This window comes from Bactrocera neohumeralis, chromosome 5 (assembly GCF_024586455.1).
Source record: "Bactrocera neohumeralis isolate Rockhampton chromosome 5, APGP_CSIRO_Bneo_wtdbg2-racon-allhic-juicebox.fasta_v2, whole genome shotgun sequence".
NCBI lineage: Eukaryota > Metazoa > Arthropoda > Insecta > Diptera > Tephritidae > Bactrocera > Bactrocera neohumeralis.
Window position 1 is genome coordinate 18,499,900 of NC_065922.1, and position 27,681 is coordinate 18,527,580.

Here is a 27,681-nt window from a genome sequence, read left to right on the forward strand (position 1 = left end):
GACTTTTGCAAGCAAATCACGTGATTTCCAAGCAGTTGCGCAGCTCATTTGCCAGCCTTATACATTTATCTGTCCTTCTTTCAACCAAATCCCCACTTTTCCTCCCACTTGCCTTGCCACTCTCTCTCTCCCTTCTATTCTCTGGTTCTACCGTCCTCTAATCACATCGCTTTCGTTTATCGGTCAGCTTAGTGAAAATATTTTCGGTGCTATCGGATTACGTCGGCCGTTTGCTTGCTCTCCCTTATTTGCGGCTCGATTATGAGTAATGGCGTATAATAATATTTAACTGCAAATCGGATAATGGTGTCACAAAGGCAGAAAAATAGGCAATACAAGAAGGGCATAAAGCATAAATTCGAAAGAATGTGATTGAAAAGTAATTCAATCGGATTGGAAATATCTGAAAATCACATCGAGTGTATAAATGATACTTTCATGTGCCTAAATTGTTTGTAGTAGAAATTGTTGTTTATTTTTATTTCTTTTTTGACATTTTTGGAATTATACAAATTGCATAATGTTAGAATGCATTGTTGCTGGTCTGTTAAATGTTATTGTTATTTTTGATTACGAAAAGGTTTGAATAAAGCAATTCCTTATGAATGAGAATGAGGGTTTCCAAGTGTGTCAACTTTTATGTGATTTTAAGTCGTAATTAGTACAAGTTTTTTTGGAAATATAATTTACTGTATTCGGTTTAGTACATGGTTGGTTTGCTTTACTCATTTTCCATTTTTCTAAAGAACTTTAAACCAACAATACAAAAGAAAGCAAGTGGCAATGATTAAGTTCGAGCAAGAAATAATACTGGACATGTAGGTTACAAACAGCAAGTATACAATTATCACTAACATCCAAGATATACACCCTATGTCATGTTATAGTATTTATAACACCATACCATCAATGTGCACAATGTCTTCAATTGACTCAAAACGGTTTCTAAGGAGTGCTTGTTGCTCAATAGCTAGAAGTTATACGGAAATAAATAAGGTGGAAACGGTGGTTGCTGAACGAAATTGGCTAAAAATTTGGCATGAAGAATCAAAGAGTTGTGGGCCCATAATTCGGCCCCTTTTTACAAATAGCTTCATGGTATTCTTTTTTGATAATTTGGCCTATCGGAGGGAATTCGGAGTGCACCACAGCTCTATAATCGAAGAATACTTTCACAAACCTTGATTTTTGACCTGCTTTGACGTGATTTTTTCGGCTTCGGCTCATCTTTGCCATTAGACATTCGGTCGATTGATCATCTCTATGCGGATCGTAAGCATAGATCCAAGACTCATCGCAAGCATTGTTTCATAGACGTTCCCGTGACGCTGTTTTTGAAAAAAAAATTAGTGATTTTGGAACCAATCGTTCTTTAACTTTTCTTAGACCCAAATGATCTATAAAAATGGTCTTCACTGATAATTCCGATATTCCAACGATGCCAGTAAGATTCTTGATTGATGATGCTTTTATTTTTATTAATATTCGATGCTCATAACTATATTATACTTAGTCCTGCCATAGGTTCTGTCACAAGTTCAGGCCGATATAAAAATCACAGTATGATACATTTTTTTAAATTAATTTAATAAAGTTAATTTAAAGTAATAATGCATATAGTTACTAAATGAGCGATGTACAAAGTTTTATTCAAAATGGTCGCCTCTTTCATTCACACAAACCCTCAAGTGATTAGACCATTGATAAATAGCAGCAAGCGCTGTTTCTATTGGTATTAACGACGCTACTCGAACTAAAGATTTTTGAGTCTCTTCAAATGTTTGTGGAGTATTCGACAGGTCATGTCCTCCAACTTCGATCACAAACTGTAGTCCAATGGGTTTAAGTCTGGACTTTCAGTCGGCCAATCGCCTGCAGCCGTGAAACCAAGGATATTGCTTTTAAGCCACTGCAGGATGATTGTTCATTATGTGCTGGAACAAAATCTTGCTCAATGAAGCAATGTTCTTCTTCGAAGTGGCTATTGCTTAACTGATTTATCACGCTTTCTAAAGTATCTGGCTGTTACCCCAATTTTAACACTTGTGTAACGTTTATATCAAACTTTGTTTTGTTAACTTTGTAACAGAATTTATGGCAGAAGTAAGTAATATAGTACAATACATATGCTATCAAACGAAATAGTGTTAGTTTCCTAATCAACCTTGTATTTAAAATGGCGTAGGCAGAGATGGGACTTAGCTAACACTCTTAAAGAGAAGCAAGAAAACGGCACAGCCGATAAACACAAGAGGCTATTCAGTGTAATATCAAATATGAGTCTTTTTGCAGGGTTTATGTTGATTACTGTCATAAGTTTCTTCATTTAAAGACACTTCCAACCGAATTTAATACAATACTACTGTGGGCAAAAAATAGTAAGACTTTGTTCATAATTTTAAAATTCTTGATACATTCTTCAAAATCTATGTCGCCCCCTGTAAATATTTCCCCTTGGCCTCAATACGCTTGTGCCAACTTTTTTTCAAGTTGTTCAGTTGTTGTTCTGGAATAGTCTTCAATGCGAATACTCAATGCGTGCTTTAATTAAAAGCTAAGTTACAATCATTAAAATTGTTTTCCCTTGCAGTGGCAAAAATTTCAAAACACATTTTGTGTTCAACCAGTCGCATTAACTATTTTTCTAAATTTTAAATTATAATTCTAGAACAACTAAAATCGTCTATTTTTTCAAAAAATTAGAAAAAATAAAACTCCCAAATCCCAAAATGTCTGAAATCATTATAAAAAGCAATCATTTAAAGAGCGAAATGTAAAGATGATTAAGTGTGGGATTGCAAAGTGTTGCAGCTGTGCTCTGCACCTCTGCGCCATTTTGCCAATGCACCAACACACTCTCATGATTAAATTTTAGTTGCTGCTGCTTTTCCTCTCTACCCTTTTTTCATCTTTTTTGTTAACATAAGCCTCACCTTTGCTTACTGCCACAATATAAATGACCCACACAATTCAAGAGTTGATTGTTTTCAGAATTATTGCCAAACCGCCAGCGGCAATAACGGTAATATACGTTTCACGGCAAACACCCATACACGCACACACTACACACTACACGAGTATATATGAAAGCATAAAAGCGCAGCGCAATAGTCATTCGCGCGCACAAAATTCCTATCTGAAATAGCAAAAATGACAAAGGAAATATGGCGGAGTATGGCAAAAAAAATTCCGCAAAATAGGAAACATTATGAAATGGCGCACAGAAAGGTAACAGTAAACACAGTAAACCCACACATACAAACATACTCAGGTTGCTGTTGAAACAAATGGCATCGCGCTGTATTGAAAGCGGAGTGGAAATTCATTTCGTTGATTTCCCAAATGATTTCGTAAATAAATTTTAGCGCCAACGCTAAAAACATATTTACAGCTGAGCACAAATAATGAGGGGGTGTGGGCGCCCACTCCAGCTCTGTACACATCCACCACGCCTGACACTTAGTGGGGCATCCTCCGGTGCTTTTTATTTTAAAACCTGAAATAATCGATTATAGTTCAGAGGTTGTGTGTATGTATGTGTGTGAGTGCTCGTATCAATTCCATTTTATTTTTGATTGCTTTGTCATAGTCGCTCAAACGCGCATCGTTATCTGTCTATTCAGCGAATAGATAGCGTCCTGAATATATGGATGCTCTCTTAGTGCAAATTTTAGTTCTCTTTTTTCATTGCGACTCACAACAAGTTTCTTTCAAAAGATTTTTTAATAGAACTCTGAGAGTTTGGAGATACGTCTCAATTTAAATGGCACTGATTATTGCTATATTTAAGGTATTCAAGAGAAACTGCTCGTGGGAAACATTTCTTTCCCAAAGTACCTAGATAGAATATAGAATCTGAAAACATATACGCGTCCTTTTTCGTGACAGCATAACTCTCATTACTAATAACTAGTTTCCCATTGAAATAGTAAAATGCTTTTAATTCTTATTAGTACATATAAATAAAGTTTGAGATAAAGTTGTTTGGAAAGGACAGTTTGCAAGAACGCCTGACCGCTTGCTCTTTTTATGGCTTTAATTGGAAGAAGTTGATCTTAAGAACATCTGGTTCCAACAAGACGTGGCTTCGTTCCACATAGCACGTGCTACAACCAAATTATTGTGAGAAAAGTTTGGTGATTCGATTATTTTAAGAAATTGTGTCATTGAATGGCCTCCGACTTGTGGGGTTATTTGAAGTAATTGGTTTTTGGTGGTAAACCGAGCTCACTAATAAAATTGATGCGGATGGTTACTAGTGATGAAATGCGGGTCACTTCCGACAAATTCAGCAAGTAAAAATATGGTCAAATTGCGGTGAGGTGACAATTTGTTCGGTTAGTTCGGCAGGGAATCATATACTATGCGCCAGTTTTGGGCAATAGGAAAAAAAATGTGATCCATCAGTACTATGATAGGCCACACTCATCGATAGTGATTCGCAAGGGGCTCAGAGGGCTGGATTGGGAGATTCCTATAAATCTATCTTGTAGTCGAGATCTGGTACCAAGTCATTGCTACCTGGTCTGGTTTATGTTGAATAATTCTACTGACGAAAAAGTCGCCTTTGTGGAAGCTTTTCCGGGTTTTGCCTAAAGGAATCTTCTCGAACATTCGATATTTAAAGTAGCAACAAGTTTTGGAACAAAACTTAACTTAAATTTGATCTCTTATTAAGTGTTTACTACTGTGTAGTATATTTACCTTTTATACGGAACTTTCCACCTACTAGACAGAAAGTCTAGTATAAATATAATCAAATTATACAAAAGTGAATAACTGAAAAAACTTATTCCTGGTTTTATAATGTGTCCTATATAACAATATTGATATAAAATATGATCTAAAAGTGTACACCAATATAAACGAGAACTATTTTATATTTTCAGGACCCTGATGCATCTTTCGATATTAACGGTAACGACTCGGATCCAACGCCACAAGATAACGGTGACAACAAACACGGCACCAGATGTGCGGGTGAAGTGGCAGCGGTTGCCTTCAACAACTATTGCGGTGTAGGCGTGGCATATAATGCGAGTATTGGCGGTAAGTAAACCAAGTACTTTTTATATATCAAAACTGATTTGTTTCATGGAAGCTGGTTACATTAGTTAAAACTCAGTGCACAGTCAAAACCATTAAGACTACAAGAAAAGCTTGCCACATGTCATCTTACATCCGCAATATCATCTATTAGCGCACAAATTAAACTAATGGCATGAGATGCCTCTACAGGCAAACTACATTAATTTTGACCTATAAGGAAGAACATGTGAATACTACAGCGTTGGTCCATTACAACACTAAAATGCATTACATGCCTGAGCGAGCGAATATTATTTATGTAACAGTTTTATTTAATTCAATTTCCTCCGCCACCTACTTCTTATTTGCCCATATCTACTTTATAAATTAAGCTCGCTGCCGAAGGCATTTACTATTTTATTTGATTTCATTTTGCGTTCTCACTTTTGCAGGCGTCCGCATGTTGGATGGCAAAGTGAATGATGTGGTCGAGGCGCAGGCATTGAGCTTAAATCCATCACATATTGACATCTACAGCGCCTCTTGGGGTCCCGAGGACGACGGCTCAACTGTTGACGGACCTGGGCCGTTGGCGCGGCGTGCTTTCATCTATGGCGTCACCAGCGGACGACAAGGCAAAGGTTCCATATTCGTTTGGGCATCGGGCAATGGTGGTCGCTACACGGATTCGTGCAATTGTGATGGCTACACGAATTCCATTTTCACACTGTCCATTTCGAGTGCAACACAAGGCGGGTAAGTTTGTGAAAATTAGTACATTTGGGGGTGATGGGAAGTGAATGCTAGTGAGGTTGTGAGTTAAAGCAAATTGACCTGACCTGTGATGTGTGAGTAGGTGAATAATAAATGATTAACATGTAAATAAGCGAGTTATCGGAGATAGTCCAAAAAGGGGCGGAGATTGCAAAAATGGAGTGACGAAGGTAGGATACAAAAAGGAAGATATAGAGATTGAAATCTAGACACAGATTAAGAATGAGTTTGGGATTATTGGGATTGAGATCAAGATTAAGACTGAGATTGAAATTGAGTATAAGACTGGTATTGAGATGGAGATTAAAACTGACATTGACGTTGGCATTGACACTGAGATTGAGATTGAGATTAAATTCAGATTGAGATTGAAATTGAGCTTAAGATTGAAATTGAGATTGAGATTAATATTAAGAATGATATTGAGGTTGATAATGATATTAAGATTAAGATTGAGATTGAAATTGAGATTGAGATTCAGAATGAGATTGAGATTGGCATTCAGATAGAGTTTGAGATTAAAATTGAACTTAAGATTGACATTGAGATTAATTTTGAGATTGAGATTAAGATTGAAACTGAGATTGAGATTGAGATTAAGATTAAGATAGAACTTAAGATGGACATTGAGATTGATTTTGAGATTGATTTTGAGATTGATTTAAGATTGAAATTGAGATTGAGATTCAGATTGAGATTGAGATTAAGATTAAGATTGAGATTGATATTGATATGGAGACTGAGATTGATATTGACATTGAGATTGTGGTTGAGATTGAGATTGAGATTGACATTGATACTGAGAATGGCATTGAGATTGAGATTAAGATTGAAATTGAGATTGGCATTAAAATTGAGAAAATTGAGAATGAGAATGAGGTTGAAGTTGATAATGAACTTAAGATTGAGATTGAGACTGAGACAGAGATTGGGATTGGGATTGAGACTGAAATTGAGATTGGCATTAAAATTGAGAATGAGAATGAGGTTGAAGTTGATAATGAACTTAAGATTGAGATTGAGAATGAGATTTACATTGAGACTGAGACAGAGACTGAGATTGAGACATTGAGATTGAGATTGAGACTGGACTGGGATTGAGAATGAGATGGGATTGGGATTGAGATAATTAAGAAATTAAGATTGAGAATGATTGAAATTGATAATAAATTGAGATTGAAGATTGACAGAGATTGGGATTAATATTGACGATTAAGATTAAGATTGAAATTGAGGTTGAAGTTGAAATGACTTAAGATTGAGACTGAGAATGAGATTTAGATTGAGACTGAGACAGAGACTGAGATTCAGACTGAGATTGGGATTGGGATTGAGACTGAGATAGAGGTTAATAACGAAATTAAGATTAAGATTGAAATTGAGATTCAAAATGAAATTGAGATTTAGATAGAGATTGCCATTTATATTAAGATTGAGATTGAGATTGAGATTAAAATTTGAACGAAAAATATTTAAAACAGCAATTTTCTTCAAATGCATTTAATATGCATTTTTTCTACTTTTTTATTATTTATTTGTGTCAACAGTAATCAAGTAGATATCCATATTTGTGGAACATAAATGTTTATTACACAAAATTATGATAAAGATTGTTTAATTTTCATTTCGTTGTAAAACCGAATAAATACAATTTTGAATATTGGAGTTATTGGCTTGACTGACTCCAATCATCACTAGTCGCATATATGTTTACTGCAGTTCTAAGTACATATATACAACTGTATGGATTTATTTGTGGGCAATATGTGGTGCTTGAACCGCAGTAAATAGTAAAATATTTACGACGCCACACTTTACAATTAAACAGTTTATTTATTTTCGACAAAAATGTTTTAATAATTTTGTTATTGGCATTGAAGTTGTTGTTGCTTTCGAGCAATGAACCATATATGCAACTAAAATCAATTATGGCCAAAATGAAAATTGCTATTTGCAGCGCCCAATTGTGGGTGGCTAGCAGAGTGAAATTTGAAAACCCAATAAACAAACAAAAAATGACAAATAACAGTTTAAATATATGAAAATATATACATATTCATACTTTTTAAACACACAATTGGAATTTATGGAAATTACTCGAAAGTATTTGTGTATTTTGCGCATGAAATTTTGCTCCGAATGATTTAAATGAAAGTTTGAAATTTCCACTCGAGTGCGCTGAGGTGGCGCATAACTATTGCTAATATCATTTATTTGCCTCCACGTTATTATTTCACTTTTTTAATGAAAGCAATTTGCATATTTATTCAATACTTGTGCGTATTTCACATTTAAAATGATTGGTTTTGAGGTTGAAATTTTCGCTTAAGCGCTGCCAGTCTGTAGCGACACTAAATTAGTGTACCTGTGTGTGTGCTGGCCTACTTTTAGGCGCAATTAAGCATGTAGCTTACGTCACTGTGTTAGCTTCATTTTTAATTGGCAATTAATGAGCGGCTTTATGGCATTTTAAAATGAAAATTGCAACAAGCACAAGTGTGTGCGTGTATGGCTGTGTGTGTAACCGCAACCATATCATTAATAATAATAAATATATAATATGAAATGATATTGTATAATATGCCTAAAATTGCGTAAAAGTAAGTGCGATAAACATATATTGCGATATTTTTGTACGCGTGCTTGTTAATTGCCAATTAAGAGCTTAACGGTATATTTTTTAACTTCCGTCTTATTTGCACATTACGGCTGTAATATAAACCCGTGAGAAAGGGCTAATAGCGGGTATAACCGAATATTTCATACTTTTACAACTTGCAAGGATTAAAGCAAGAAGCAGCTTCAAGTGCATAAGACTTGTTAGTTATATTGGGTCTAGGGCGAGTTTTATTCCGATTTTATTCATTCTAAGTACAAATTTGAACCGTTAGAACAAAACACGCTGTTTCAATTTTATTAAGATAACTCACTTATTGGCCGATATATGCGGTATAAAGTCACATGGAAGTTCGAAAATCGTTTTATTAAGTATATGGGGGTTAAGGGAAGTATTTATCCGAGTTATCCCTTTTTTGACACACAGACAAACCACTGTCAGGAAAGGATTCTCCCCAAATTTCAATTATATATCTCACACATTGTCCAATATTTTCGATAAAAAAGCTCGCAATTTGAATTCTGATCCATATATTCGGTATCTGGGGACTTGAATCGCTTTGGTTCGACTTCGTCTCCTTTTAGATTAACAATACCATTTAGCTTAATAAATTTTTAATAACGATTGCCACGCTCAAAAATTATTATTCCGAGAGGATAGGTAAATCCCAATAGGCATCTCACGTTGACAATTTATAATGCCGGTACGTTGTGGTACCCGGACTTACTATAAAATTGTTTATGAAGACTTTCATAAATCGACGAAGTGCTTTGAGTTAAGATGTTTCCACCTAACTTCCTTCCATATATCCTTTACATTATGCGTCAGACTGAATTTTTATAACATGCGCGCGTGTTGAACAATGTCCATTAAATAATCCTCGATGATATTTTTTAGCTGCCGCCACATGCTTCCTCAAGGAGCCCTTAGCTTTCGCTGGCAGTTTCCGCAGCAGAGGTTTCCTTACAATTGTTGGTGAATCGGCTTCCCAATTACGCTTTACCTATGGTTTCTGTCGGCAGATTCCTATCAACTCCCACTAAGTTACTGCCCCTCTCGACGATGTGTCATGCTTCTACGCTTTTGCCAACACCCTTTTCAGAGGACTATTTCGCCTCCCTAGGTGATAGGTTTTTCACCGAAGAGACTGTCTAATTTCGCTAAGATTGGTTACGCATTTCATTCTCGCTAGACTTTATGAAAGATATTATACTTATTCACGTTTTTAAATGTCCTCGTTCAGAGCCGATATCCATCTCCCGGAAAAGGTGTCGCCATAATTGTGTCAAAGTTATATTACCAGACCAGCGGAAAGATGGAGTTATCGACTTTCATCTACCACACCAACTTAATGATGACGGGAAAAGATGTTACTCCGAGGCCTCTCATGGTTTTAACGCGACGAAGGTAGCCTTGGTTTGAACACATCAGTCCTTTTTCAGGTGTCACCCCTATATACTCAGGTATCCGAATACCTCGACTACCAGATAAAGACTTAAACCAATCTGTTTAATAGACCAGCAAAGTCCGTATCAGGCAAAAGGTCGAAAGTACATATAAGTCTAAAGGCCGCAGGTCATTTAGCGTTAACCAGGATGCACCGTGCAAAGGCGAAAGTACTTTACATACCGTGGGGTTGAATTAATAGTTGACTACGCAAATTTAGTGTATATAAATAGTTTCCTTTATTTTTTGGCATAGACAAGACTTGAAACGATTTTAAACTAGCTCAGGACATCAATTAAGACCTTATCCACTTAGTATAAGGAAGAGAAGACTTTTTCTTAGTTTTTAAAAATTATATGCTAAGGCCTCAACTATTCACATGGTAAGCAAACGCCTATTAAGAATCAAATTCCTGAATCACCTTAGGCTTGGCCTTGGTTATCCTCCTGAAATTAGTAATCGATTTTATTTTCATTTCTTTTCCCAACTTTCGAAAACTATTGGCATTCGCATTCGCGTATCACTCTTCGTCTTTCTGTAAACCTATCTCGTGTATGCTGCGATGTAGAGTATTTGAGTAAAGTGACCCTCCTGGCTACTTAATTAAACATTGCTCTCGGAAGCCAAGAGAAATGCTTTAGTAGTTTGACTGGTATACTATTCTGCCGGATGTAAGTTTCAACCTTTTAAACCCTCAGAAACGATCTAGGATTCGATACTTTGTTTTACTAAGCCCTGAGCCAATGACTGAATCTTTTGAAAAACCTACATCGGTTAATATTTTGGATAATGCTTCACACCAAAACGAGGTAGAGAGGGACAGAAAAAAAAAGATCGGCCAATAATGATGCAGTATTTAAATATGCTACTTCGAATTACATTATGTTAAAAGCGATGCTTGAAAATGTTAGGCACACCTCTTCTAACATAAATAAGTGGGTTCAGTTTAGTTAATACCATATTTGGTGCTTCCTAAGATAAATTCATATGTATTTCATAATTACTACTAAGCACTAATTTAACACTCTTTTCTTTTTCCGCACCATCATTCAGTTTCAAACCCTGGTACCTTGAGGAATGCTCTTCCACACTCGCCACCACTTACAGTTCCGGCACGCCAGGCCATGATAAAAGCGTTGCCACCGTCGATATGGATGGACGCCTGCGACCCGATCATATTTGCACTGTCGAACACACTGGCACTTCCGCCTCTGCGCCACTGGCTGCAGGCATCTGCGCACTCGCACTCGAAGCCAATCCGAATCTCACCTGGCGTGACATGCAATATCTCGTCGTCTACACCTCACGCCCCAGTCCGCTGGAGAAGGAGAGTGGTTGGATTTTGAATGGTGTCAAGCGAAAGTACAGTCACAAATTCGGTTACGGGCTGATGGATGCTGGCGCCATGGTTAGTTTGGCCGAGCAATGGACTACTGTACCGCCGCAGCATATCTGCAAGTCGCGTGAAAATAACGAAGATCGTAAAATTGAGGGTTCGTACGGTTACACGCTGGCCACGCACATGGATGTGAATGGTTGTGCGGGCACGATCAATGAAGTACGCTACCTGGAGCATGTGCAGTGTCGCATCACCTTGCGTTTCTTCCCGCGTGGCAATCTACGCATACTACTCACTTCGCCAATGGGTACGACCAGCACGCTACTGTTCGAGCGACCACGTGACATTGTCAAGTCGAACTTTGATGATTGGCCTTTCTTGAGTGTGCACTTTTGGGGCGAAAAAGCTGAAGGCCGCTGGACACTGCAAGTGATAAATGGTGGACGTCGGCGCGTCAATCAGCCAGGTATACTCTCCAAGTGGCAACTGATCTTTTACGGTACCGCTGTGCAGCCTATGCGCTTGAAGAGCGATCTGATGCAGCAACAGATGCGCGTTTCGGCTGGCGTTAATCCTTACACCTATCCAACCGAGTCGGATTTGGGTCAACCACCTAACGAGGGTGGCTACTATAATGCCGATCAATTTGCTGGCTATCTGAACTTCCAAAATCTCTTCACCGGCGCCGGCTCGAATCCCGAACAAGCAGTCGCTACCGTAGATGGCCACAATATACCCACACCTCAGCGCCAGAACGTGATGGCTGACTCGAATAACAAGCTAGTTTTGCACGATTGTGATCCCGAATGTGATTCACAGGGTTGCTATGGCCGTGGCCCGACACAATGTGTCGCCTGCAAGCATTATCGGCTAGATAAGTGAGTACAATATAACAATATAATTATTAAATTTTAATATAAAACTTTTTTTTGTCTTGCAGCACCTGTGTCAGCCGCTGTCCACCGCGCTCCTTCCCCAATCAGGGCGGCGTTTGCTGGCCTTGTCATGAGTCTTGCGAAACTTGCGCTGGTGCTGGACAGGACAGCTGTCTGACATGTGCGCCAGCTCATCTGCATGTCGTCGATCTGGCTGTGTGTCTGCAAGTCTGTCCGGATGGTTACTATGAAAGTAAGTGGGGGATAACGTCGAATCTATTATCAGTTTTCTAATATAGATAACTCAAGAAAAACTCACGGAAATAGTTCACAATAAATTTCGATCAAAAAAGTAGTATTTCCTAGTAATATTTGGTTATTTAAAAGAGCGCGACTACTGATCCACATACCTCAAATCTAGAAAGTCCTTTTCTAATAGAAGAAATTAGGTCTTTCCGTAATTCGAAAACGTTTTCTGATAAAAATAAATTGCCTAGAATTTTCTCAATAATCATTTATTTTGACTATTTTTACCTTTCCACAGATTATGACAACAAAACTTGTGTGCCGTGCGAAGCTAACTGCGCCTCGTGTCAGGATCGTCCCGACTATTGCACCAGCTGTGAGCATCATTTGGTTATGCACGAACATAAATGCTACTCGGCTTGCCCTCTTCATACATATGAAACCGAAGATTACAAGTAAGTAAAATAAAAATTAAAAACAGTTAAATTATAGTTTCAACCTACAAAAAAATTGAGGAATTTTTGAGAATAATTTAGTTAAATGGTCCATCTTTAAGAATATACCGCGTTTGGCTTCAATCAGTTAGTGATTTGAGGCTGCTCAGAAGAAAATTGTTGAATTTATCAAAATGTTATGCATTTCATTCACGGTACCGACGTCTTCTGCTTATCCACCCTTGCTTTTTATAAATTTTTTCTCCTTAGGTTTCAGACCTTTGCAGTTTGTTACTCAAATGGGTTTAAGTCTTCGGAATTACCTCTTAGTTAGTTAGGTCAGCTTAGGATGGCGTGGGATCATACTTAGACTGCTGTGCACACTCCTTTGAGAAGCCAAATGAAAAACTCTTGTGGTAGGATATCAGCTATCGACAAAGCACCTTGAACCTTTCACAAATCTGTTTAGGTGCTTTGGTTTTAATTCCGATAATTCACGGGCATGCCTAAAAGTATGAAACCCGAGCTTTTTCAGCCTTGTTCTGGCAAAGGCGGGACTTTCGAGAAGGAAGTATGGAGATAATTCTATACGTATGTATATACGTTGTTTTTCAATCCAACCGATCGCACATACAATCGCGATTACAAATCTGCCAGTAGTTGACCAACGCTGTCTGAGCAGTTCTGAAGCCCAACCATCCAATAGTGAACCCTAAGAAGCCAACGGTGCCTCTACCTTCCCTTACTCCATTCTTCATAGACTAACGTAACTTCTCTACTATGTAAGCTCATCAACCTTGCCGCTTTCTGCACTTTCCTGCCGTTACGTCTTTGTTCACTCTAACCTTCTCTTCGGTACCAATCTCAAGGTCTGAAACAGAGCGGTCTTTCCGCGATTTTTTTCAAAGGCTATGATATATAATATTGTTGTTGTTGTAATGGTTATCTTGTTCCCGTTACGGTGGAAGGGTTCAGATAAGTTGTCATCGAGGTCATCCAATGGTATGTCCAGGAAACGTTCTGTTTCGGCGTGGTCGGACCATAGAGAGAGCGGTGTTAGATGTTTAGGGTTCGCTAGGCATGCAAAATGGTAGTTGGAGTCTTTCGAAAATTCTTTGGATGCTCAACATATATTTGATATGTCGGGGTCGATTCTAAATAAGTAAGAGTTTAACCTGCTACAGTATCCAGAACAAAGCTGTGCAAGGGTCATTCTCGATTCTCGCGGCAACTTGAGCTCGTTGTCTACAATGGTGATGGTTTAACTCCAAGTACGCCATTCACCGAGAGGGAGTCGGTGAAGATTTTTATGGCTTCTCTGCGAATAGCGTTCAGTCCATGTCTGAACTTAGTTGCGTCCGAAGTCTGGTCAGCGTATTGTCTTGTGTCGTAGACGTAGTTGAGGAAGGGCCTCTTGTTGCTCCTAGGAGACGGTTCCGCTTCAAGCAGGTCACTGAAGGCATGATTTCAATGAAAATACCCTAAAGAAAACGCTTGGAGAGGAGTTTATTAAGTCTTTAAGGCTATATAATAATCGTTGTTGATTCGCTTTTCAAATTTTCCATGCACATCACAACTTTGTAGATAGTTTCTGGAATCAGTTTGTCGCATGCTGTCCACACCTATCTGAAATGCGGTTCACTGAATTTCGTAAGGAAATGATTTTTCAGCCATTGCCACATATCAAAACAAAAAAATTGGGTCTAATCCAATGGAACAACTTCACACACTGTTTATAATCATTCTCTCCCTGTTTTACTTGGCGGATATTGATATGCCGAGGCGCACTGCCTTATTTAGGAATAATAAATTGTTTGATGTTTCTGAACAATAACCACTGTGGAAGCCCAGAGGGTTCAGATTCTTTAGAACTCACATGTCTTTGGCTTGTCAATATACATAAGCTGCAGAACTCAAACCTCGAACACCTTAGTAATAAAGCTCATGTAACGCAAATTATACACATTTATATTGAATTGTTGCATGCTATTGAACGATATTATAAACACTTCCATTCTCCCAACAGTATTCATACATTTCACTCATCACTATTAGCTCAACTCTCATGTAAGCGCAGTCCATGCACCTGAGAGAGTTGTCAGTTACATAAATTTCTCGCCCCAATTAGGAAGTAATGATTCTCAGCGGTCATTAATAGTGTCTCTCTGCTGCAACGAAGCATTTGTAGGTTGCATGTATTTGCTTAGCAGCGTTCTAATGCAAGATTGTAATGTGAAAATTAAGCAAAACACGTTAACGTGTACATTACTCGAGTTACGAGGTTTAATTAACTGATACCGTATATCTGTTTATTTGAAGGATATCTGATTAATCATAGCATATGCAATTCTGATTTTAGTTGAGGTACTAGTTACACTCATTTGCATAACCTCAATACATATGTTTACCATATTCACAAACTAACTTGTTGGTTACGGTTGTTAACGATATGAGTGGCTTTTACATGGTAAACACTCAATTAATGTTATTACTGCAAAATTGCTTTCGATGAATGCAATAAAGTGAAATGTAGTAGCCGCATTAATATATATAATTCATTGAAGTTAAAAATATATATGTAAGTTATTTTAAAGGTATATATAAGTATGTTTGGGTCATCACCTTTAAAAAACAAAAAAATACTACATTTATACCCTGAGCAGTGTATATTAAGTATGCTATGAAGTTTGTAACACGCAGGAGGAATCGATCTGACATTTTTACTACTACTTTACTCTGTAGGGAGCTGTTCATTTGTCGGAATCACCGATTTCGGACCCCTAAAACATATAGTATAGCTGTCTTACAAAGTGAAAATGCAACTAATTATCCTTGTAATGAAAACTTTTTTGAAATTTTGTATAAGTTATTACCCCAAGCAGCGCTATAATCTCCGAATAAATTGTTCAGATCAGACAACGATAAGATATAGCTGTCATACAATCAATATCAAGTCCTTGTATGCTAAACCTTTTCTTACAACAAAATAACTCCTCTAAATTTCACGTAGACTTTTTAAAAATTGAGCTCTACATTTTCCGAATAAATTGTTCAGATCGAACCATTATAGCATATAGCTGCCATACAAACTGACCGCTCAAAATGAAGTCTTTATATGAAAAACTGTTTTATTCGAAAAGCTATCCTCACGAAATTCAGCGTGAGTTATTGTCTAAGGCATCGATTTATTTTCTGAAGAAATATTTCAGATCGGAACACTATATCATATAGCTGTCATACAAACTGAACGATCAAAATGAAGTCCTCATATCAAAAACTTTTTTATTTGAAAAGCTATCTTCACGAAATTTGGCATGAATTATTTCCTAAGATATTGCAACATTTTCTGAATAAATTGTTTAGATCGGATCACTATAACATATAGCTGCCATACAAACTGACCGATCAAACTGAAGTCTTTATATGAAAAACTTTTTAATTGAAAAGCTATATTCACGAAACTCGGCGTGAGTTCTTGTCTCGATTTATTCTCTGAAGAAATATTTCAGATCGGAACACTATATCATATATCATCTTAATCAAAAACTTTTTATTTGAAAAATGAAATTGTTGAAAAATATCGAACTTTTATGAAAAACGAAATTCTCGGCTGAGTTATATTGTTCAGATCGAACCACTATATCATATAACTGCCATACAAAAACCTAATGAAAAACTTTTTAATTGAAAAGCATATAACCGCCATAAAAACGAACCAATCAAACTCATGATAAGTATCCTTTTAGACCATGAGAAATGCATAGGGGTGTCTATAATAGCTTCATTGCAGCCAAACTTAACTTAACGATTTCTTATGTTATAATTATATAATCATATTTCTGCTTAACTACAGTCGTGCTTGAAGATTTATTGGCTTTTTAGCGGCTTAATAATTAACGGAAATATCAAATTTGACAAATTTTCATTCATTCGAACTTGAAGTGCGATTATGAATATATCCTGCCACCAATTGCAAATGTTGACATGCAAATTTAAGCCTATTGCACACACACATAGACACTCTTCAATTGCACATAAATCAAAAAATTATTCGCCACATTTTATTAATTGCACACAAGTGTTATTGTAATTAGTTTCCAATTAAATTTGCATTACAGCACCCGCTCTTATACTTCCTATATTTTATATACAATATAGATTGAGCTTATATATAAATATATATTATATATACATACATATGTTGTATATTTGCTTGTAAATATTTGTTCGCTTTCGTTCATAAAATATTCTCTTCATTGCCACATGATTCATGCGTTTTTCTTTTGTCTTTCATTTGGCATTGTTCTCACGAATTGCGGTAATTGATATGCTATTTGTGCGCTTTTGTTGCTATTGTACACATTTGATATACGCGAATTTCCGTTAATTGCACTTCTCATTAATATGCAATTTGACGTGCTGCAATGGAGCTGGAAAATTCGAATATGCAACAAAAAATATGCGAAACCAATTTCATGGCATGTGTGGAATTAAAAAACTATATTCGTGGTTTGGTTTTGCTTTTTAGCTAATTTTGGTGCCTTTACTATAGAAATATATTGTTTCCGATCTTGCACAAAAATGTGTTAATTTATTGTTTTTAAATTGATTTGAGCATTGTAATTTATATCAATTTCAAATATTGTTCTTTTTTTAAAAACCATACACTACTTCGAGGATTTTTCTCGCTAAAGGCTTTAATACCTAATTCCCTTACTTTATGTATATCTATAATACCGCTAGTAAAGCTGTCAATCTACTATACAATACGAAGTTGTACTTCACGAGAGAGTATTGTGTACCTGCCACAGACAATTGTCTAGTAGTTAGAACTGTCAAAGTTTGGATACTGCTGAATAAGAGTTGTCTATTTCACATAACATAACTTCCTCTACTTACATATCGCCACTTAAAATGCAAAACAACGTATCGTAAAAAAACCAAAACTCAAATTTTGTTTCAATATAAGTCGTTTCTATTATAACGTTTTTTCTCTGCCTGTAAACTTACGTTTACGTGACGATATACATACCTCATTATACGTGCGAGTGATGAAATTGTATGAACCTTACTTCTATGCATAGCTTTTTCTCGACCGTGTACTTGCACTACAAAGAGATTCCTATCATATCGGCCTATTCTTCGTCGACGAGGCATTCACTATGACAGTTGTGCTATAGATAATATCTACAAAATTTTTGTTTAAAAATTGTTTGGAAATGTGTTGCTGGTTCGAAAAGCTTACTCTTGAGAGCCACTATTCTCACAATAATGATTTCTAAAGCATTTTCTTCTAAGCGTTTATTTAAAGTGCAGTCAGCCTAATCCGATTCGATCTCAAAATCACGGTGAACTCATCTTTACTAAAATTTGTCTTCTTAGCTAAAAAATATGGTCAATAGTTCGCTTTCTCTAATAACCGTCTCACATTTGGTTCAAGTTCATAAGTTAGGGATTCTTTCTTTTCTTATTCTAATATTGGATCTTGTTTTTTGATCTTTTATGAGAAAACTTAACATAGTATCTAATACATATATTTTTATACCAGCAGACACTAGAAACTCGAACGCAGTAAAAAGAATAAATAATTTTATGTGAGAACTTTAAATCTGTTTTTTTTTTTGTTTTTTCTTAAATTACCTACAAATTGGCTTTTCCCATAGAACTTGTAGTTTTGCGGAAATCACATAAAAGCTCAACAACCTCGTTTACGGAGCGCGCGTAGACTTTCCTTCCGTTTATTTTAAATGAGTTTTCTTCCTTTTAAAATGCATATGGTGTCTCAGTAATTTTTTCGCTTAAGAATTTTCTTAAGTGTTCAATTTTTGCCAGATTTTTTGTTCGTAGAAACATCTGTATTTTCATTTTACCCTTGGGTGCCACTACTTGCGTTTATTAACTATGATTGTCATCCCATAATTTAAACCAAGCGCTAATATGCAACATATTTGTTGCAATTTGATGCCACACTGCAGCAAAGCGCACGTAATTGCATATAGCGACATGTCCATGTGTTTGTGTCGCAGTTACAGCTACTTAACAGCAAACTATACTTGTGCTGCTCAGCATGCTAATAACCATTGCGGATAACTTGCGGATACCAAGGTGTGCCATACACACACACACACACATGTCATATTAGTGTATAGCTATAATATTTATATGTGTCTGTTGCGCAAGTGTATGTGTTCCTTGCTTGTATGCATTAACTTAAGTAAGACCGCAATCCGTCAATGTGCTGCTATAGCTTTGACAGCTGGTTATAACCCAAACGCCAATGGCTTGTGTAAACAGTTTAGTTGGAAATTATGCTCAAGCGCTCAAGTACTCAAACTGTTTTAGCATTACTGCAGGCGCCATTAAATTGCAATGTTTCGTTTAGCTCAGGGCTGCTGGCTTCAGTGCTTTGTTGGACTGAATACGTAATTAAATGCCACAACTTTCGTTGCTAGGCAGTAACTGCAGGGAATTTAATTATTTTTGTAGGTGTTAAATTAAAATTATTTAATTAATTTTTATTCCCAATAATTATGTTTAACTACAAAGGTTAAGGAATTTCAGTTTAAATTTGTAGTACAAATATTTTATAAAATATATATAATTAATTGTACTCCAAATAGTTATGCTTAACTACAAAGGTGATGGAATTTTATTTTAAACTTATAACACATATATTTTAAACAATATATATGCATACTTTTCTGTTGTTTTGTTGTAGTTTCTTATCCACTTACAGCCTTTTCTTTATAATTTTAGTCTTTCATTAGGAAATCACCTTTCCATCTGCTGCTTTTATCGCCAGCCAATCTTTGAGGTCAATCAATACAATCACTTTCCACTTCTTAAAGCTCTCTCACCAATACAGACAGGATCGTTTTACTTATAAGCACGCGTTGTTTTCATTCCTCATTGTTTGCTTTTTGGTTTTTGAAACATGTGTGTCCACGCTTTGACCTTCTAATAGATATACATATATACCAATCAATCACCAAAGAATGAACACACGTGAAAAAGTTAGATTATCTCGTTAAAAGAAAATGGCAAGAGCGCAAAAAAAGAAAATCAGGTGTGAAAAATGTGCGAAGTAACCAATATATTTTCTTGAGCTTAGACATGCTCTGTAACTGAGCATTCATGCAAGTGATTTATGCAATGGTTGTATTATGCGTTGCCAATACGACATGGTGTACTGTATGAATACACTATATTTGATGCATAAATTTAACTGCAATTAGCTTTTAAAGCCATGTTTTTATGAAAAAAAATCCTGAAGATCTTTCTTGCAGAACGGAATTTTTATAGATAAAATAAATATATTGTAAGAGGTAAGCAATCCCAACTAAAATATGTGGAAAAAGTAAAATTTTTTAGACGGAATATCTCGATAGATTTTACTTTGTTCTACAACTATTTGAGAAATTAAGCGATAAGGATATCTTGAGATTGAGATATCTTGATGAAACTTGGCAATGGCGTTCATTTTTCAAAAAAAGAACAAGTTCGCAAATGGGAAAAATCTGAGTACAGCCACGCCTAGGTACGTATGCCTACATCCGAATAATGCCTTTGAGTTGTGCCACCTTATAACCACAACTGTTCAAGCCTCTAGGTACTTAATAAGTAGACCACAGTACTTTTTTAGCGCAAAATCAGTCACTGTGTGAGGTATATAATTAAAATTCAAGCATAATATTTTCCTGGCAATGGTTTGTCTGTGTGTCAAAAATTGGTTAAATTAAGTCAATACTTTTCTAAGCTAGCATATACCTTATATAAAGATTTTTGAACTTGCAAGTGGCTTTATACCGCATATATCGACCAATATGTCAGTTATCTTAATAAAATTGAAAGAGAGTTTTTCTTATAACGGTGCATATTTGTGTTTAGAATAAATTAAATATGCTGAAAACTGGCCCTAGAACCTTTACAACTAACAAGCCTAAAGTACTTGAAGGTACTTCCGTTAGTTTAAGGGGTCAGTAGAGTAATCTGGTCTGTTTTTTGGTATTTTTTTCCATAGAAGTTTTTATTCTTAAATAGAACTTTTTTCACATATCTTGAGGTATATCGTGCTGTGTATAAACAACTTTTTCGGAATTTTTTGATGACATCTGCCGGAGAAATGGCTGGGTGAATGAGATGCGTTTTTTCACTGGCAGACACGATTTCCCAAGTTTAGATCCTCTGAAACATCAAAACCGAATTTATTTCTAAAAAGTACGTGAATGGTTATCGTCCCTACTAGAATGATGAACAAATGTTGATGGACATGAAAGTAATTCAATTTTTTTTTTTTTTTAATTTTTCAATAAATTATAAAAAATATGAAGCTAGTAGGAACGATAGCCAGTCGTTTTGTGAGCATTGAAAGAAAAATTAAGGAAACCGGTTGAGTAGTTCGACCGGAATCATGTCCGCCAGTTTAAAAAAGTGTGTTTTGAGAAAAACTCCGAGCGCTCCGAACGTCCAGCGGTATTATTATTTTTGGGCCTTTTTCGAAACCTTCCAATGGTAAAGTGGGTTTCTACATTAATTCCAAAGGTATAAGGAACAGAAAATGCAAAAAACAAAAAAAAAAAATTTTAAAAAGATTACCCTACTGACCCCTTTAGGGTCCCAGCCAGTTGCTAGGGTATAAAATGTTCGGTTATACCTGAACTTAGGTCTTCATTACTTCTGGTTTTTATACTTTAATAAGCATTATTTTTTTACTGTCTTCCGTTTTTTACAACAAATAATGAAATAAAATAAAATTATGAATAAAATAGGTTTTTTCTCCTGATCGCTTTGTATTATACTTGTATTTAAATTTTCTTAGATTTTTGTTTTCAAATTCAGGAGTAAAATATATAAAGATTTGAATTCTTAAAATTGTCTTAATTTTGAAAGGGTATAATAATTCAGTTAAAAAAATATAAAAATTAAAATTAAAGTCACAGACCGTCGTCAACGATGAGTTATGTTCTTGTAACGTTTAATACAGATCCGACGTTCAAATATAAACTTCGAATAAATAATTATTTTCTGATCAGTCTGTCGCGGCACGCGCCTGCAATATGCGTCTGACAGAACGAGCTCAAAAATGCAGGTAATGTCAAGAACAATGCACCAGGAAAGGAATGAAGAATATCTTGTGCACTTTTAAATTGAAAAATAATTTGTCGAACGTTGTCAAGCCGACCTAGTTACTATTTTGGCGCCCCTCGGTATAACACACTGAAAGAGCCATCGTTAGTGAGACCACAAAGTATGTTGAATTCCACATTAAGCGCAGGCATTCTAAAGGATAACTACTCCTCCGTTCCTGCTGGTGTTTCTAAAGACAGTTAGGTCTAAGTAAACACAATGGATTTTTTGTCTCTAAAACCAAAATACGTACAAGGCCTAAAAATTTATATAAATTTATTCTAAAAATTATTCTCATTTTTTATTTTCTCATCAATTTTGAATTTATTATTACTTTAATACATATTTTTGCATTAAAGGATTTTAGGGTGGCTCAAAATTTTGCAAAACTTAATTTTTGTTGAAACTCTAAAAAAAAGTTTTTCGCTGTGAATTTTTTTTTAATATAAATGTCATTTTAAGATTTACGTTTGCACGAATTTAGGAGTCTGGAAAATATTGCGACATTTTTTAATTTCGCACACACACACGTGCATATTTCAAAACATTTAAAAATATGCCGTTGCAACGATTTTCAGTGACGCACAACAATTTCGTATTCAATAACTCATTGATTTTCGCCGCGACGGCAGTTTAGAGGCAGACGCGATATATGACAGCGCAAATACCACGTGACACTAATAGCTGCAAAATAGTAAAAAGATATTATTTATGGCAAATACGCTAGTTGCAACAACAACAGCATTTTAAATTAACCACCAAAATGTGTTGAAAAAACGCAATTTTTGCCAACAACAAAGAAAAAAACAAAAGCAACAAGCGCATGTCTAGCAATAAAGCGATAAAGCGCTTAATTGCCATGACAGATCCGCCCCCACACCTCCTTACATGAAGCAAAAATCGCCCGTAGTTACACATAAATATGAAAATAACTGTCAACTCGAATTTGCACGCGGTGCGCACGCGACGTGTTGGCGTGCGGAAAAACCGAAACAAAAATTTCAAATGTAATTTGCGCGCCAACTCAAAAGTGCCTTTGTGCGTTTCACAATAAACCGTTATTTGCACTTTTTGCCCGCCGTTTCATTTTCAATTTTTGTTTTTTGTTTTTTTGTTTGTAGTTTTACATGCCACAAGAATTGAGCGCGCGTTACAAAACAAAGGAAAATATTAAATTTTAACTGTAAATTAGTGCGGCGTGGCAACAATGTATTAAAAAAGTGCGTATGTATGTGTAAGCTGTTATGGTTTTTAACCGCACAGTAAAGCTGTCGCAATTTTTATATTGAGCGGAAACCCTAAAATAAGAAAACAGCGTTTGAGGGCTCTTCAATACAAATATATCTATATTGGAGTTTTTTGCAGTTAAGGCTGTGTACATAGTGAGGCGCGTGCATGTAATTACTTTTGACCTCTGCTGCATGCATTTTTTACAAATACAAATTGCACTCGCTTTTTGTCATCGACTTTTGGCAACTTAACTGCAACGCACAGTGAGCTATTTATGATGAAAAAAAAACAATAAAAAAAAATAAAAAAATGTTTATAAAATAGTTTTGCTTGTTTACGAGTTGCCATATTTTTATTACCGAATAAAGTAAATTACGCAAGCTGCAAATGACACTTAATTAAATATAATGCACAAAAATATACCGTTATGAGCGTTATGTCGATCATATTTTCCTTATAATTATTATAAATTTTGTTTGATGGCATATTGATGAGATTTAGGTCGCACTGTGAAGAATTTTAATTAATTTTATTAGTCGGCATCCATTTTGTACACTTAAGCGGTTACATGGGTTTCCTCGGGTAAAAAACAGCCTTTTTCGATAATTTTTTTCTCATATAATAAATTAAATATTTTATTAGAATTTTTTATTGTTAGAAACATACACTGTTAAGATAGAAATTCTGAAATTTTTGGAAAAATATATATTTTACGACGTCATTTAAGATAGAAAAAGGCATCCGCGTTGATAAATTTATCATCTAAAAAAAAATATATTTGTTAAACTAGAACTTGGCCATTGGGAAGACATTTTTACAAAAAAAAATTTCAGTCAAAATTTCACGACATTTTTTTTCCAAGTCTTTATTTATATTTCAAAGACTTGTGTGAAACTTCATGAAGATCGGTTGAGTAGTTCTTGAGAAATCTTGCGAACTGACTCCAAAAACATAGTTTCGAGAAAAGCGTGTTGGAAGACGGCGCACTTAGCCAAGCTAGCCTCGAGCGCACAAGTTCTCAAGGCTGTATCTCCGAAACGATTAGTCGGATCAACTTGAAAATTTAGGACAATGTTCTAAAGTTGTTATAAAATTTAATAAGACAATAAAAAAAATTCGATTTCTTGAAACGGTAAACCCATGTAACCCCTTATATTTGTCAGTAAATAAATTAATACCGAATTTGTCGTTCTTTTGTGAAAATGAAAGACTAATTTTGTATTTGCCTTTTTGGGCAATATGTGGACACCGTGTCAATAGAAATGAAGCAAACCAATGAGACACCCAATTTTCGACTTCTGCATAGGAATCGAAGTGCTGCTGAGGCAATGCGAGTTATGTCAATGAATAGTAATCGGAAGGCGCCAGGTCTGGTGAGCATGGAGAGTGGGGTAGCAGCTCCCAGCAAAGTACTTTGATTGTATCCTGAACCATTTTTGCTTTGTGTGTGCAGGTGCATTCTAGTGTAAAAACAATTACGTTGCCGTGTCTTCTAGCTCATTCTGGTCATTTTTCGATCAATGCATGGTGATCATTTGTTGTCTGTAGTATTAACAGTTTCGGCAGGTTTTAGAAGTTCATGACATACCACACCCTTCTGATACCACCAAACACAGATCATTGCCTTCTTACCAACTTTTTTTTGTGTTGTGTTGACGCTTTCCACGAATTAATACTCGATTTTCTCCATTTAGAATGATTTAAATTTCACAAGTGTTTTTTCGATTTTTCATTTGTCTTTCATTCCACACTTTTGAACATTTCCAGTAGCTTTCAAATGGTCTGAAATGGTTTGTTGTGCAACATATGACATGACTGCCACTTGCTTTCAACTCAAAGTATCATCCTCAACCGTTTTTGATTTCGGCGTCTTCAAACTTTTTTGACTGGTGTGGAAGGCCTTCAATTCTCACACCAAAATCATTGTCTCTGAACCGTTGAAACCATCTTTTGCATGTTGCATCTGCAACTTCAAAATCTGATAATGTAACAAGTATATTTTTAAAACTCGCACTTTTCCTTATAACCACAGCATCCCTCATTGTGTTAATGTTCTTTTTGGCACGCTAAAATAGTATCGGTTTCAATTTAATTTTTTTGGATAAAATAGTACGAGTAATGCACAAACATAACAAGGTAGAGAAATAACCAACCGAACGCAACTATAATAATTTGTTTCTTTCATTTTTGGGCATAATTCTCAAACGGTTTGAAATAAAAAGCTATACTATTGTAAGGGTGAACCTCGAATGTGACCAAACATTGCAAATATATTGGAATACAACAATATGAGTGTCCAATTGAATATAAAGTAACTAGCAACAAGATTGGCGTGACGTTGAAATGAACGCTCATATTTGTTCAAATGGGTTCTGTATTTTTGTTTTTTTTTTGTTATGAAGATAATCTTATGCCATTTATGATTTGAACAAAATGTCGGCCAAATGGCGAAGCCGCGATGTTTACATATCTCCACTAATAGCGTATTTTTGGCTGAAATAAGGCCCGATGATGGCGCCATGCCACTGTCCGTACCAAACGCTAAAGTTTTGGGGATGCAAATACCAACAACTTTGTTTGCTGACGTTGCCATTAAACTGAAAATGAGTCTCATTTGAGAAGACCAGGCTTGTGCGACGAGCTCTTACAGCGGAGATCTTGAATTTTCGTAACATTCTTGGACAATCTCCAACTATTCTACCAAAGTGTAAATTAAATGATGAAATGGCAAATCTTAACGAATGCACTGACAAAATTTTACAGAAATCGATAAACAAATATGGCCGCCAGGAGCTGTCAAAATTACAGCATCTCTGTTGGTACATATATGCTTGATTTAGGAAAGCTTATAGTTAAACAGATTTTCGACAACAGATTTACTGGTCCTACATTGCATAAAAGCAATTATAGTTTGCTCTTAACTTGATATAACCCTCTTTACAAATCTTGAAGCAATCCTAGAACAGAAGAAAATTCTTTCAATGACAGTCTCTATTTGACATTATTAACTGATGGGGTTGGAAGTAAATAACAGCATACTTAAAGGTATTATTTTGATAGTTGCTTCAAACATAATTTGGTCACTTACCAGACAAATCTCTGTAAGGGTTTAATAAACTCTATAATTGTGCTCGAACTTAACAAAAAAGAGCGTCTAAGCATACTTAGCTGGTGAAACAAAGTCATTCCCTTAGAAAAATCATGCTCCTAAATATGCTGATTTGGGCTCTCAATATTATTTTGTACTTTTGTGCTGCCCACTTCAAGCGCAGTCATACATAAAGACGTACATAAAGGCGCATTAAAGTCACTCTCTGCTAATGCCTACAGCTATAACCAGAAAAATTTTTCACTACCTCTATAGTCCTTTATTATTCTGTTGCATTTTTCACTTTTTTAACCCTCACGCATCTATACGTATACTGTATATGTATATGAGTGCGCAGCTGTAAATCCAGCATTTTCAGCTCCAATACCTCAATATGACCACGCCACCGTTCAATGAACGCTTATTGCCTCCGTACACGAATTGCATTCAACACAAATTGAATTGAATAAAAAGCATTCAATCTATTTCCAATTGAAAATTGAATATCAGATATCCAGCCGCCGCATCAGAGGCATGTAGTTATGTACTCATACACACAAATGTATGTACATAGTTGAGTCCGTGTATAAATATTTTACATTTGCATTGTGCGGATTTTAAGTGCATAGGATGGCCTGTAGGAAATTTTAAGGGAATCCAGAATTTTTAAAAATATTTTTATAGAGGTGCCATAAAAAATGTTTTTCAAATATTTGCTGTATAAACATAAGATAAGAAACTAAACTAAATGTTCTCTACTGATAGAGTCACTGCTTAACACCAAATAAAAAATACAAAAAACTGTCGTTGGGTTGCAACTGATTTTTATTTATTTTTTTTTGCTTTTATATAGTTACTAACGTACATTCGGAAAGATATATGAGGTTGAGAATGTATATGGCATTCCATATTTTTAATTTTTTTCCTGCCTTGTTTTCCCAAAATATATTTGCGTACATTGTTGCTATTGTTGTATGTGTTGCATTAGCAATTCCTTGTAAAAATGCAAAAACTCAGTATGTAACATTTCCACTGCACTCGCACATATGTGCCATATACAGCTATACTACACTTGCGACTTTGAGTGCAACAGACATAGTCAGAAATTCATTGTTCGGAGTTTCAAACAAGCTCATACACAATTGCATACATGCGAGTACATATGTATATGCTAGCATCTGAAGGCGAAAAATAAAAAATGTTATAGATTTTAAATACAGATGAAATCAGTGAGGAAGAGCTAAGTTCGAGGGCAACCGAAAATGTTATACTCTTGCAACTTGCAGGAATCAAAGCCAGGGAAATACCTTAAGATGGCAGACGTCAAACAGAGAATCGAAATCTAAGCAATTTTATATATGCTTATACTATTATATATATAAATCATACGCCGACCAGCATATTCGACAAAAAGTTTTTAAAAAAACGAAAATCTTTATTTGTAGTGTATAGGAGTTGGGGTCGTATCGACCCGATTT

At 35.7% G+C, this 27,681-nt stretch overlaps 1 protein-coding gene across 3 annotated transcripts in view; it reads left to right on the plus strand.

Annotated features, from left to right (window-relative positions):
* Window positions 1–27,681, plus strand: part of LOC126760138 (furin-like protease 2) — a 395,670-nt gene that overhangs the window by 328,887 nt on the left and 39,102 nt on the right. For all 3 annotated transcript variants that reach the window (XM_050475573.1, XM_050475575.1, XM_050475576.1), the window contains 5 exons: window positions 4,890–5,049; window positions 5,481–5,784; window positions 10,919–12,082; window positions 12,145–12,332; window positions 12,624–12,780. In XM_050475573.1, coding sequence (XP_050331530.1) covers window positions 4,890–5,049; window positions 5,481–5,784; window positions 10,919–12,082; window positions 12,145–12,332; window positions 12,624–12,780 — 1,973 coding nt within the window. The remainder of the gene's footprint in view (window positions 1–4,889; window positions 5,050–5,480; window positions 5,785–10,918; window positions 12,083–12,144; window positions 12,333–12,623; window positions 12,781–27,681) is intronic.